Source organism: Battus philenor, unplaced genomic scaffold (genome assembly GCF_028537555.1).
Source record: "Battus philenor isolate CCGP_79_NKW_IND1 unplaced genomic scaffold, ilBatPhil1.0.hap1 SCAF_21, whole genome shotgun sequence".
Taxonomy (NCBI): Eukaryota; Metazoa; Arthropoda; class Insecta; order Lepidoptera; family Papilionidae; genus Battus; species Battus philenor.
Genome location: NW_027181684.1, coordinates 13,543,713 through 13,557,103, shown reverse-complemented (window position 1 = coordinate 13,557,103; position 13,391 = coordinate 13,543,713). Strand labels below are relative to the sequence as shown.

General features: G+C 49.1%; 2 protein-coding genes across 2 annotated transcripts; one reads left to right on the top strand and one right to left on the bottom strand.

Annotated features, from left to right (window-relative positions):
- Window positions 1-29: 29 nt before the first annotated feature.
- On the bottom strand, window positions 30-1,773 carry LOC137923519 (cytochrome P450 6g1-like). The gene is made up of 2 exons (XM_068766779.1): window positions 468-1,773; window positions 30-205 (listed from the first exon to the last, which is right to left on the bottom strand). Exons 1-2 carry the CDS (start codon window positions 1,771-1,773, stop codon window positions 30-32), a joined length of 1,482 nt encoding a protein of 493 aa, XP_068622880.1.
- A 4,455-nt stretch (window positions 1,774-6,228) lies between these two features.
- LOC137923419 (cytochrome P450 6a2-like) lies at window positions 6,229-8,697 on the top strand. Its single transcript, XM_068766670.1, has 2 exons — window positions 6,229-7,599; window positions 7,899-8,697. The coding sequence occupies exons 1-2, from the start codon at window positions 6,237-6,239 to the stop codon at window positions 8,081-8,083; spliced, it is 1,548 nt and encodes a 515-aa protein (XP_068622771.1). The 5' UTR covers window positions 6,229-6,236; the 3' UTR covers window positions 8,084-8,697.
- Window positions 8,698-13,391: the final 4,694 nt, after the last annotated feature.

The following is a 13,391-nucleotide window of genomic DNA, read 5'->3' as shown; positions in this document are numbered from 1 at the left end:
TTATTATTTATTTGAGGTACAGCTTGGCACTAGACATCGCCCCGCTTGTGGAGCAGCAGTGGCACGGGCCCGGCCAGGTTCTGCACGACGGTGGAGGTGGGGTGTGCGCCCAGCACGCGCGGGGCTCCCGGCGCGGGCCGCACGCTGCTGCGCGACAGCACGGCCGCCAGCCCCACCAGCGACTGCATCATGCCCAGCCTCGCACCTGCAATGCACGGGGCGCAGTCACCACGGGTGCTGCAGACTCTGTGGCGCCCGGGGGAGAATGGTCACATGGACTGTACGTGGATATCGCATGACATCCTTTTAGGCGACGATAGTCCGCCTCTAAACATTCAAGCGGGTATCGTAGCTTCAGCGGCACAGAGGCAGACGATGAATGTTATGTTATCTCGAACTATCGTGATAGCACAAAATGAATTTCAACAAAAAGTTCTCTGTCGAGTTGTGGGTTGGGTCAAACTCACCGATGCAGTATCGCGGCCCTGCGCCGAATGGCAAGTAGGCGCGCTTGTTCCGCGCGGCCACGCGCGCCGGCCTGAACCGCTCCGGCATGAACTCGTGCGGCTCCTCGAAGTATTGCGGATCGTTGTGTATGGCTTCCAGAGGAATCAGGATCTTGACGCCGCTGTCGAGCGTGACGTCGGTGCCGGGCAGCGTGTAGCGGCGCGTGCACTTGCGCAGCAGCAGGCCCGGCGGGAACATGCGCAGCGCCTCCATCAGCGTCCACTCCAGGTAAGTCATTTCGTTCACAGCCTCGTAGCAGAGCTTCCCGCCGTACTTTTGCAGTACGCTGTCCACTTCTTTCTGCGCTTTGTCTTGCGCGCGGGGGTGGTGCGCCAGCTGGTGCAGCGTAAAGCTGGTGGCCGTCGTTGACGTCTCGAAACCAGCCGCAAAGAACACGAAGCACTGCGCCGCCACCAACTCATCGTCGACGGTGATCTCGCCTTCGCGCGGGTGTCGCGCCAGGCGCAGCATCAGATCCACGAAGTCATTTCGGTCCGACGGCTCGTTGTTCCTTTCCTTTATTATCGCTCGTACTAAAGAAACCACCTCATCCTCCAGCTCCTGTCCTAGAAATTTAAATGATTTAAATACTCGGGGGAAAACGCATTTCAGCAAGATAGTGAGGCACCGCTGAGGCGTCATTCGATAGATTTTCCTGCCAAGTTTCTTGAAGGCAGAGTTGTCGTCGTCGAGGCAGTCGGCTTCAATGCCGAAACCGCAGGAGGCGATGACATCCGTGTTGTAACGCGCCATGAGGTCGCGCACATCCAGAGGCCGCGCGCGCCCCGCTGCGTCGCTGGCGCGCACCGCTAGCCGCTCGGCCACCGCCGCCACCAGCGGGAACATGGCTTTGAGGCGCGCGATCGTGAAGGCGGGCGCGAGGCGGCGGCGCAGCGCGCGCCACAGCTCGCCCTCCGCGAAGAACAGGTTGCGCAGCAGTGGCTCCACGCTGTCCTCGCACGGGTGCAGCCCGCGCGAGTGGAAGGAGTTAAAGTCTGCGACCAGGAGCTGGTACGCGAGATCGGGGTCGCGCACCACCAGTTGCGGTTTGTTGCCGCGGTACGTGCCCACGTAGCGCTGGGTGGGGTGCCGCCAGTATACGTCAGAGGCGGCTTGCGACACACTGCGCCGCGCCAGGAACACGCGCGCCTCCGTGCCCACGAAGGGCAGTGGCCACTCGTAAGGCACTCGCCGCCGCCGCCAGTAGTCGTGGCGCCGCGCACCCCACCACCAAACCGCCGCCAACACCAGGAGAAGCAGTATCATGTTCGCGCCGCGGAGAACTGCGGCAAGCCCGGCGAGCAGTCGCGCTCGCTGTCGCCTGCTCGCGGGCGACGGCTTTATGCAACATGGCGCCAGGCACGCGCAGACTAAATCTAAACGCGACGATGAAATTCTGTAAAAAATACTGTAACGCGATTAACGCTTTTTTGCCTTTGACGGGAACTGTGGGGGTGGCTGTCGATTGTAAACTGCTACCATGGAGGCTCTTGGTCAAGTTGAGGTTGGGCAGGTCGGAGCAAAGAGCGAGGCCAGAAATTTGTTTTACTTCATGACGAATAGTTTTGCCGTTGTGAATATAGCCGTGAGTTCAAAAGCGAAATTCTAACTTCTCGCTGAAATAATTTGTCTCTACATAAAACATTATCTTGTGTTTATTATGGTCAATTATTTGTAATATGGTTAGTTTGTTAGCGTCTAGGCTTTGTCCAGAGACGGCTTGCCAACAATGCGGGTGCTGTTAATCAGGTTGTCGTGAAAGGAGTATCGATTTCCCCGCGGCCGCCCGGCGCGTGCCAGTGATCTGGACTCAACCATTAGTGATGCAACAGCAAGGCGATGCTTAAATTAATTTCAAATCATTTCTTTAGGAGATTTTTGAGAAGATACAGGCGGGGCGGTGGCAAGGTTTGGGGACGTGCGAGCGATGCGAGTTGGTCAAAAGAATTTTTACAAAGTATTTTCAGTGCGTGCTGCACTGTGGCGTAAAGGTGTGGGAGGCGTGGGGCGCGGGGTGCCGGGCGGAGTGTGCACCTGTGCAAACAGTGCTCTGCAAGGTGACCGCGTCGGAGTGCGTGCGGTCGTTGGCTGCCGACAGGTCAACGCGTCGCCGTCGCGGCTGACGCACGCGGGCCTACATATGTTATCTTCCGATTGGTAGCGCGGGAGTCCAGACCGACGCTGCAGTTCAAACGAAGAGAGTGTTATTGACAGCCGACAACTGAGTCACGCCCGAGGTGCGACAGGACACGCGTCGACAAACGCCGCCACGAGCAGCCGCTCGCACGGCACGCCACCACCTTTTATGATACAATTTTCGCATGTGTGTAAATAGCTATATAACATTTTCGCTGCAAGCATTGCGGAACTGTATTGCGTATGGAACAGTCATGCGATTTACTTCACACAACAGTGTTTTTTTTTATGATCGATAATTTCTTTCTACGTTTGAAGAGTTTTATACTTAAACCCTAGGCAAGAGATCAATTCTGCGGTCCGATTCCCTGCCACCCCGGCAGCCCACTCGCTCTTGTTTAAGCACTATGAACACCCCGCGACCACGAGCGAGTACAAAGTTTACATTAAATGGCGTCCGTCGCCGCGCGGCAACGTGAGCAAACACCGACTCGCTATTATAACAAATGAATTAAATAAAATCTAAAGTCGCTGTTTCAGACTGCGACAGCGACTGAGAGCAATTAATGTGTTTAAGTATTTTGGCATCCTTTGTTTGCACTAACACGAATGTGCCCTAGTTCCGCACGCGTGGCGCGCTCTGGCCAGAGGCGAAGCTAAAACAATAAGAAGAAGTAGAAACCGCAGACAGGCCCGAAAGCGTCTTCCTCCTTTTTAGAAACGGGGTATACAGGTAGAATACTTTATAAAAATATGGAGAAAACGGGCTCCCTTTCACTACAGAACAGAAATTTCGGCGAACACCATCCAGGATCCGCGAGCCAATATAGATACAATAAGTTTGTAAGAAGATGGCGTTTTACCTGTGTTAGCTAATATAAGTTTTTATTATATACAGTATTTCTTGTGAACGAGGTGAGTTGCTGTGGTCAAAGAGGACGTCTGACGCAACCGTCAAAGGGTGGGACCGGCGCTGGCAACAATAATGCGAACTGCTCCTGGTGCTCCGACAGGCGCTGCGCGTGCGCGCGACACGTTCACGGAAACGTACATTACAGTAACAGTAACTGTGGGTAAATTGATAACCTTTATTTATTTATTTTATACGAGTTTTATTGTTATTGTTGTTGTTCGTCTCTAAAGTAACGACACGTTACGACTCTCGAGCGCCTGCGATAAAATATAGCGGGCAGTGGTGTGAGCGCGGTCGGCTGCGGTTCTCTTGGTACAGGTTTTATTGGTTTATTTGATCACATACACCATTACAGGTCTTACGTACAATGTGGTTACCTTCACAATTCCATCTAAGAAATTAAAATTAGATAAATATGTGTAGAATAATACTGTGGACTGTTTGACTACTGTCGAGAACCTCTATAGTTACCTTTATGAATCCCGCCGGCGAGCTGCTGCAAAGCTGTACGTTCCGACCTCATGAGTTATATTTATGGCTCTCTTAACTGCAGCGCAGCGGCGCGAGCGCAAAGGGCTCTGTGCTGCTGTCACACCTGAAGCTCCACGCAGCCGCACCGCACCACCGCAATCAGCTCGCGAGCCCTTGTGGGCCAAGCTTCCGAGTTGGTCCTGCCGAAAGTCTCCAAGCGGAAGAGGACGGAATTGCTCTGGTGGTCCGAACAGCTCTCCTCAAGGCAGATGTCTTGAGGAAGAAGAGAAGGATCAGAGCCGCGAGGCCGGCTCGTAAGGAGCTGGTCTGGCGCGAGTACTGCGACGCGAAGGAGACTTACCGCCTCGAGACTATGTGGGACGGGATCCACCGTGTGATGCGTCGCACGGAGGTGAGGCGTGAGGACGTCCCCCTCGTCCAGTCAGGTAAAGTGCTGGACGCAGCGGGATCAGCCAGGTTGCTGGAGGAGGTTTTCTTCCCGGAGGACGACCCCGGGAAGGACAATGCGGACCACAGAACTGTAAGAGCTAAAGCCGATGAAGTCAATTCGGGGGACCATGATGGAACATGCGACCCTCCGTTTACGATGGAGGAGCTCCGATGGCCCGTATCGACCTTCAATGCCAAGAAGGCATCTGGCTCTGACGGACTCACCGCGAACATTTGCCGTGCGGCCGTCGCCGTGAACTCGTTCTGTTCTTGACGCTCTCCAACCGTTGTCTCGCGCTTTGCCACTTCCCCACGAGTTGGAAGGAGGCAGTGGTCGTAGCGTTGCGGAAGCCAGATAAGGAAGACTACGCGCACTCGAAATCCTACAGGCCCATTGGACTTTTGCCGATCCTTGGCAAAGTCACCCAAGAGTAAAAAAGATGAGGAAAGGAAGACGATGAAAGCAAGAAGGGATGAAAGAACAAAAATGTGTCGAATAAAGATAACTCTGAAAAATTTATGTGTAAATAAAATCCCTGTCCCAAACTAGATAGGGGGTACGAGAGGCTCCTAATAGCGGGGGCCATAAAGCCAAAAAAAAATACCGTGCGGGCTACTTCACCCGATGTAACGTTGCATGTTCCGTCCCATATATCTTAGTTAAAATTTTAAAGCTGCCGCCTGACCAGTCCTGGGAGATCGTGCGGCTGCTTACCACTACCACCAGAGGAGTACCGAGCTGCGGTGTAAAATTAGACCTGGCCTTCTGCCCTCTACAATTTTGATTTAAATATATTTTTCTTCTGTTGCCGAGTTGCTGTTTTCTTTTCTTACCACCTACAGCTTTATACGCTACACCTGCAGTGTTTCATTTCGGTTTGGACAGAGAACCTCCTTACTCAAAAATGCTTGTGCGCCTGCATGTATAGTCAACACGGTAGAGTTGCTTTTCAAATCTTTACGACTGGTGCGGGTGGCGTTGCGCAGTTTTGTTTCTGCTGCGCGCAATTTGCTTATTTGTGATAACGCTGTAAACACTTTCCATGACGTGTCGCGTCACGTCGAGTTGGATTCTAACCGCATGCGGCTGCGCGCTGGTCAAAGCGCCGATTGGAACTTTAAGTACAAAAGATTCGCCGACGCGGCCTTGTTTGTCTATCGACATTTTAGAGAGATTAACCCTCCGTGATAATCTGCAAGCGGCTCGGTAGTATGATAATTTACGTCCTCCGCTCTGCGCGATACAACATATAACAATATTTATGTTTGTTGAGTTCATGTTCCGGTAGTTCAATGACAATAACTTATGAACTGCCTTACGTTCAATTCGCACTCTGCTGTTTATATATACGTACTATACTATGTATACGATTGGTCCAGCTCGCTCGCCGCCGTGAAACCCACCGATATATATTTGTTTGTTTTTTGTACGGTGAACTCCGCGTCCGCGGGTTCTGCTACTGAACTAATTTTTAATGGTTCCTTGAGAACGGTTCGGCGCGGGCCCGCGTGAGAACCGCTTTTGCGAGCCGGTACCTACCTCTGATATGATAAGGTCCACGATGTTATTGAAGTTTAATTAATGGTTAACGCCCCAGCACCGCGCCGCGCACTACTTGTTTCTGTACGCGTTACGCACAGGTCGCCTGCAGCGGCACGCGCGGTGCCGCGTACTGCAGCCCGCAGCCCGCAGCTCGCGTATATAAGGCGGGCGCGCGCGGCGCGGCGGCACTAGCGCGGTGGCTGCACGCGGAACAGCATGCTGCTGACCGTGGTCGCGCTGCTGGCGCTGCTCGCGCTCTACCGCGCCGCCACGCGCTCGCACAGCTACTGGGCGGCGCGCCGTGTGCCGCACGCGCGTCCTCTGCCGCTCGTCGGTAACAACCTGCCCAACTTCCTCATGAGGAAGAGCATCACGGAAGTGCTGGTTGACGTGTACCGCGCCTACCCTGGAGAGAAAGTGGTCGGCTTTTATAGGGCGTTGCGGCCCGAGCTCATCGTACGCGACCCGGAGATCGCTAAGCGCATTTTGACCACCGACTTTGCTCATTTCTACCCGCGCGGCCTGAACTCGCACAAGAAAGTGGTGGAGCCGATGTTCCGTGGGCTGTTCTTTGCGGACGGCGACCTGTGGCGCCTGCTGCGACAGCGCATGACGCCGGCGTTCACAAGCAGCAAGCTGCGCGCCATGTTCCCGCTGGTGGTGGCGCGCGCCGCGGCACTGGGGGCCCGCGTGCGCGCGGCTGCGGCGGACGGAGTCGAGATGGACGCGCGCGAGCTGATGGCGCGCTTTACCACCGACTTCATCGGCGCTTGCGGATTCGGCCTGGAGGCGGATTCCTTGAACGACGAAAATTCCGCTTTCAGAAAACTTGGAAAAAAAATATTTACTATCTCCAACAGGCATTTTGTAATGGGCATCCTGAAGCACATCTTCCCGGAGCTGCTGAAAAACGTTAAGCTGCTCGAAGACGTGGAGCGGGACGTGATCGCTCTGGTGCGGGAGATACTGCGCCAGAGGGATTACCGGCCGTCGGGTAGAAACGACTTCATTGATCTGCTGTTAGAGTGCAGGGCGAAAGGCCTCATGGTGGGAGAGTCAATAGAGCGGAGGAAGGCCGACGGCACGCCCGAGCTGGCCGAGCTGGAGCTGGACGACGTGCTGATGGCCGCGCAGGTGTTCATTTTCTTCGCGGCCGGCTTCGAGACCTCGTCGTCGGCGACGAGCTTTACACTGCATCAGCTAGCGCACCACCCGCACGTGCAAGAAAAGGTGCAGGAGGAAGTAGACCGGGTCCTTGCCAAGTATGACAACGAACTGAGCTACGACGCCGTGAAAGAAATGACTTATCTGGAATGCGCTTTCAAGGAGGGCATGCGCCTGTTCCCGTCCCTCGGGTTCTTGGTGCGGCAGTGTGTGGGACAGTACACGTTTCCGGAGCTGGCGCTGACCATCGACGAGGGCGTGCAGGTGTTCGTGCCGCTGCAGGCGCTGCACACCGACCCGCTGTACTTCGCGCAGCCCCTCGAGTTCCGTCCAGAGCGCTTCCTGCCCGGCGGCGAAGCCTCCAGCGGCAAATACGTGTACTTGCCCTTCGGCGCCGGGCCGCGCGCCTGCATTGGTAAGTAGCTCTTTTATTTGAACGTTATGGTCGTCTGCACGGCAAAGTTCGTTCCGGGCATGCGCCGCGGGGCGCAGGGTTGCACCGGTAGTAACAACACAACGTATACCAATCTCCCCTTCATCGCTGTTTCAAAGAGGCAGTCCTTACTGCTTGATGAAGCTAAGCCGCGGCCATGGCTTAATACTGGAAAGCAAGGATTACATACCCATGTGGTTACTAGAACGAGCTCTGAAAGAAGGCTGCGAATAAACTATTAACGTGTCGTTATATGATTTGTGTTCGGTTTCGTTCGGCAGGCGAGCGGCTGGGCATGATGCAGTCGCTGGCGGGGCTGGCGGCCGTGCTGTCGCGCAGCAGCGTGCGGCCCGCGGCGGGCGCCCCGCGGCAGCCGCGCGTGGACCCGCGGCTCGGCATCGTGCAGGGCGTGCAGGGCGGACTGCCGCTGCGCTTTGTCCCACGGAGCCGCTCCTCGAGCAGCTAGCGCGCGGCGGTGCGCGCCACCAGAGCCTCGGTGCTCGATTGTGATATGTTGCCTCAGTATTTGTTACATCTGATTACGGTCGGTCAGTCAGGTGTCACCGCCAAACACAGCAGGTCGATGAACCCTCCCACTGACATTTTCCGGTGCGAACTCCTATATCATGAATTAAACAGCTACCATAGAGTTGGGATTTTTATCAAATATATATTATTTTGTATTATTACGTTAAGGTGATGGTGCAAAACAAGCTGCTGTTTAAACACTATCAACACGCGGTTTGAAGAACTGCTTGGCGCCGTGGACCGGTCAACCTTGCAGCTAATAATTAATAATATTTTTGATAATAACATTCGTTAATATTCGCGCTTCCATTAGAACAACGCTCGTCGCCGTCGGCCGCGTCGTCCGCCCAGCGCGTCATCTCATTTGCAATAATGTTCTTGTTTTAAAAAGAATAATTAAAAGATTTAAATAGACCTTAAATATTACATGTTGTATAACATTGCATTATGTTTTTCTTAATATTTTCTTATTCATACATCTGTACACTACAATACTTGTAATAAATTTAAATAGTTTACAAACAATTAACAAAATAAAACAGGTTCGTACAATTTAAATTGTTTTATTTTTTCTCGTCGAAGCCGGAGAACGGTTTTTCCGTTCTCCGGCTTAAAGGTTCCGTTAAAAGGTTCGAGTTCCAAGTATTCCGTACTATTCTAGGTGACCAGAGGCGCCTCGGTGATCGTGTCCATTGACCGCAGTACTTGCGGTGAACGCATGTCGCTGTGAAGTGATACATACTCGTATACACGGTGGTATATTTTATAATAAAACATATTAATGTGTGTAGACGAAAGTTCCCAGTGAAGAAACGAGGCGGGAGCTCGCGAGCCCTTCTCAATACAGACACAGGCCACATCAGTTCCCTGCGGCGGTCCTGATCTTCGGCTCCGCAGCAAACACAAATCGACTGCAGGGATCGCTATCTCCTTTCAGCCCCATTTCTTTTCGTTTTCTATCGAAAGCCATCATCATCAATTCAGCCATAAAGTATCCACAGCTGGACATAGACTTTCCCTAGAGATTTACATTAAGACCGTCCAATAAGATCGTGGTCACCACTCTAGAGTCTTAATGCCCCAACGCCTATCTGTCCTGCGCGCATGCGGCCGCTCGCTGCCGCTTCAGCGGGCCTGGGCCACGTCGGTCACTTTGCTGCGTCCACAAAGTTCTTCGTTTCGGAATCAATGTCGTAGAGCAATTCCGAGCCTCTCCATGGCTCGGTTTGCGACTGTGCGCTTGTGGATAAAACCACAGTTGGTGACCACAACTTGGTACATCACCGGTAACACACGTTGCTTGTAGACTGGTCTTAGGCGCTGATAGATGTTGGACGCGACGATGTTTTGTAATTAGAAATCCTCGATAATTAGGAATTCCGTAAATGGAATAAGACGCCGGCGGCGCGGCATATTCGTTACTTTTTGACTCGACGTCAGCCGGGGTTCGACAATACATTTTGAAGCGACAAATAAATAAAATTTTCGAGAAATGGCGGAATTGCCTCCCGCGATCGACAAGATTTTCCACCAGCAATTAGCACGCGCCGCACCACTTGACAAACGCACGCAGCTGCGGCAAACAAAGCAATTCTAGATAAGAAACTAAAAGATAAGCAACTAAGCCGACCTGTATACATCCTTACGAGCAAATAAACTCCGTTCTCTCGGTGGTTATACTTTTAGATTTTTAGGAGTAGAGAGAGGTCTTCTATCTTAAACGAAATAAGAGACTGGAGTGTGAAATAAACCGCACGATTACTCCGTACGGAATTCTTGCAATATGACGGCGCGCAAGTTATCAATAGTCTTGTTGCACTTCAGCCGAGCAGCCGATAAAATAAGGTTTAAGTGGCAGCTATTGTTTTAAGTTGGGATTAGCCCAAGAATTTGCAGGGGCAGCGGTCGAACCGGTCCCGTCCTGCCATCCGAACTAAAAGTTCTGAGCTAAGTTTTTTTATCCGTTGATGGGAATGACAAAAGAAAGTAATCTGACAAGTTATTACGATCGTTACGGAACTGTTCGCTTGTCTGCGCGTCATCAAGTAGCGCACACCCGCTGTTTGCGCTGCAGTCAATTGCAGGTCGTGTACATTCATTTATACCGCATTTGCCACGCGACAACACTCGCACGTCAAATGTTTATCTCTCTATTTATATAAAGATCAATATATTTTTACACTTTGCCGGGACACAAAGTGACTGACAGACACTGGATTTAATCATTAGATTATGAACAATCGCAACTATTCGTATTGTAGCCACATGTATGTTTTAATAAATTCAAAACTTATAGTGTGTTATACATCGAGCAGTGGCAGGCCAGCGGCAGGGGTCTGAAACTTGCAGCAGGTCGCGGCTTCAATTCCCCGGGATGCAATCACATATAATTCCCAATGCGTGTTTTGATTATATATGAAAGTATATAAATTATTATGTACATTAATAAAATCTTACATTTGACTCTGCTTATATGCTTGTTTCGAAAGTTTGATATCAGTAATCAGTACAGCTCAGTAATGTTAACATAACTACAATTACAAAAACGATTTTCAGAAATTACTTACAAGTCAAGATGGCATTTTAAAAGCGATTAACTTCGTGTGAACTCTTGACTGTGATGACGTCATCTGTTATGAGATTTTAATGCAACGGTAGCCGGACGTCAGTAGCCCCGCGCGCGGCCCGCGTCGTGCAGCGCCGCCCTGACCCTTGTACCCTCTGCAATTTATTCCTGCGAGTGGACGAATAAGCACTGGATTTCGTAAGAGCAAGCATTTATAGTTCACGGACCCCTCCGTTCCGTGAACTCATTACCGATGAAGCTGTAAAAGCCGCAAGGCTAACAGCACAAACTTCACACGAGACTATAGACTATATATAGAGCAAGCATTCTGACCGGATCAGCCATTCGGTTCTCTTCTTCTTCCTTTCAGCCAATGAGCGGCCGCCGCGCGGCACGGGCTCTCACAAAGATCACCACGAAGACCGGTGCTGCAATTGCCGCGTCCAGCGACTTGGCAATTTGATTGGTGAGGGAATTAATTCAAAGGCGGACTTGAGTTTAATCATTTCGGATTATAATTCACGACAGTCTCAGTAGAGGGACGTTCGAGATACACGTGTGGAGCTGGACTCTCGCTTCGCGCAAGCTCGATGTGGAAGCCGTTGTTGGGAGGCCTGCTCTTCGTCTGACAGCGCGACGGCTGCTCAATTATCGCGACTCGACGAACGCTTTGACAGGACGCGCAGCCGAAGATTAGATACAAAGGTCATCGAAGTTTTAAGTTCAGTAAGGGTTCATAAGGTAAGGGCGTTTAAATTCAGTAGACGTCAAGTATATAAAACAAATATATTTTTTTTAATTTATACGCTCTCTTGGAGTAAATGAAGACGGCTAGCCGCTGGAATAGATAGTAGTTAAGTATTTTATTAAAATTTATCTATGAAGTACAGATAACGCGCATGGAGCAGTAACAATGACGCTGTTGCATGTAATTAGATACGGGCTGTACATATTGATTGCATCGTCCGATATGACCAATGTGTACAGTCGGTGTCGCACTACATGTGATGCGATGTTAGATCAAGACCTCGAGTACAAATCAACGCGATCGTTGTGCGCTGTTTTCACTTCGCGAACTAGCCGCAGTATCACACGATGTTACTTTTACATTTAAACAAACAAAGCGGACTGCACAAACCATGTACTTACATTATTTTAACAATGTGAACCATCTTGTATTAGCGAAATCGCAGTTACATTAAAATAAAAATATAAAACAAATTACCTAAACCTGTGCGACAATTAGCTCGCAGGTACTTCAACATTAAACTCAAACAAGGACTCATTGGAAAACATATTTACTACATCAATGTATTTATTGCACGTAATATTGCAATAAGTGGATTCCTAAAACATTTATTACAGTTTATAATTGCGTTATTATTACGTTTGTTACAGTTGTAATTATTTTAATCTATGTTATTGTAATAACAATTATATAAGTGTGTAAATATTATATATTTTTTGGTTTTCGCTTTAGTTTGATTTTGTGAAAATAACTTGCGGCGGAATATGTTGTTATGTTTTTAAATTGTTTGTAACATATAATAATTATAACATCCTATATCCATATTTGAAGTAAATAAATTTTATTTTTGTTAAATATATTATTCTCGTACCCTAAAAGACATTATGCTTGTGTATTATTGAATCAAATAAAACTTGGGCAGGTGTTATTCGCGGGCCACTCCGAGCGGTCGGAAGACAGCTTGTATTCCTATAATCCTAAGTATATTTTGAATGTGATAATAGTTCCAAAGGAAATGCTTTTAACTAAAATCCAACGGATTAATGACTGACTGACAAAAATGATGTCGTTATAAATAAAATAATAAGTTGAGGACAACGACCAAATTAACCTTGACTGGGCTGCATTACTTTGCACATAAATAACAATTGAACTTCACCCGAACTGTCATTCATTTCACGACGTCGCTTGGTCTCGTTTGTTTTTAAGAGAAGTCGAGATCTTTAGTAGCGTACTCCTTCTCTCTTATTCATTTATTTTTTACTTTATTGGAGATAAATAGTAACAAAAGGCAGTAAGATAGTACAAACTTAGAAATATATAATTAGTTACAATTGTTACCTTATAACTGTTTCACTAAGAACATTTAATAAATCAAAGTGAAACAGTATCAAAACAAAGAAAAACATTACTAAACAGGGATTAAAGATCCAGCGCATTCTGCAAAATACACAGTAATAATAACGAGTTAAAATTAATTGTTAAAATTGTATTGTGTGTATCCGATAATTTCGAATGAAATTGTCTTTTAAAAGATACGAGAGAGCACGAGAACATATCAATATCAGTAATATATTAATTATGGAGGTCACATATCCTGTATAAGGGTTCACGTTTACCTATATCTGTCTTAGCAGCTGATAAAAAGAAGAGATATCTAGAACGCGTTCTTGCTGCAGGAATTCGAAAGTTTACCTCGGTCAACAGTTCCGAACAGTTAACATGGCCAGGACAAATATTTTTAAGTGTAGTGGCGTCCATCAGATAACGTCGATCCTTCAATGATGACATACGATATTTGTTAACATGTTTTTATAAAAATCCCGAGAGAAATTCATTTGGTAGTTCAGAATACGAAGGAATTTTTTTTGTACTCTTACAATTTTATTTTCGTAGACTGTATACAGTGGATTCCAAATGGGGTAAGCTTCT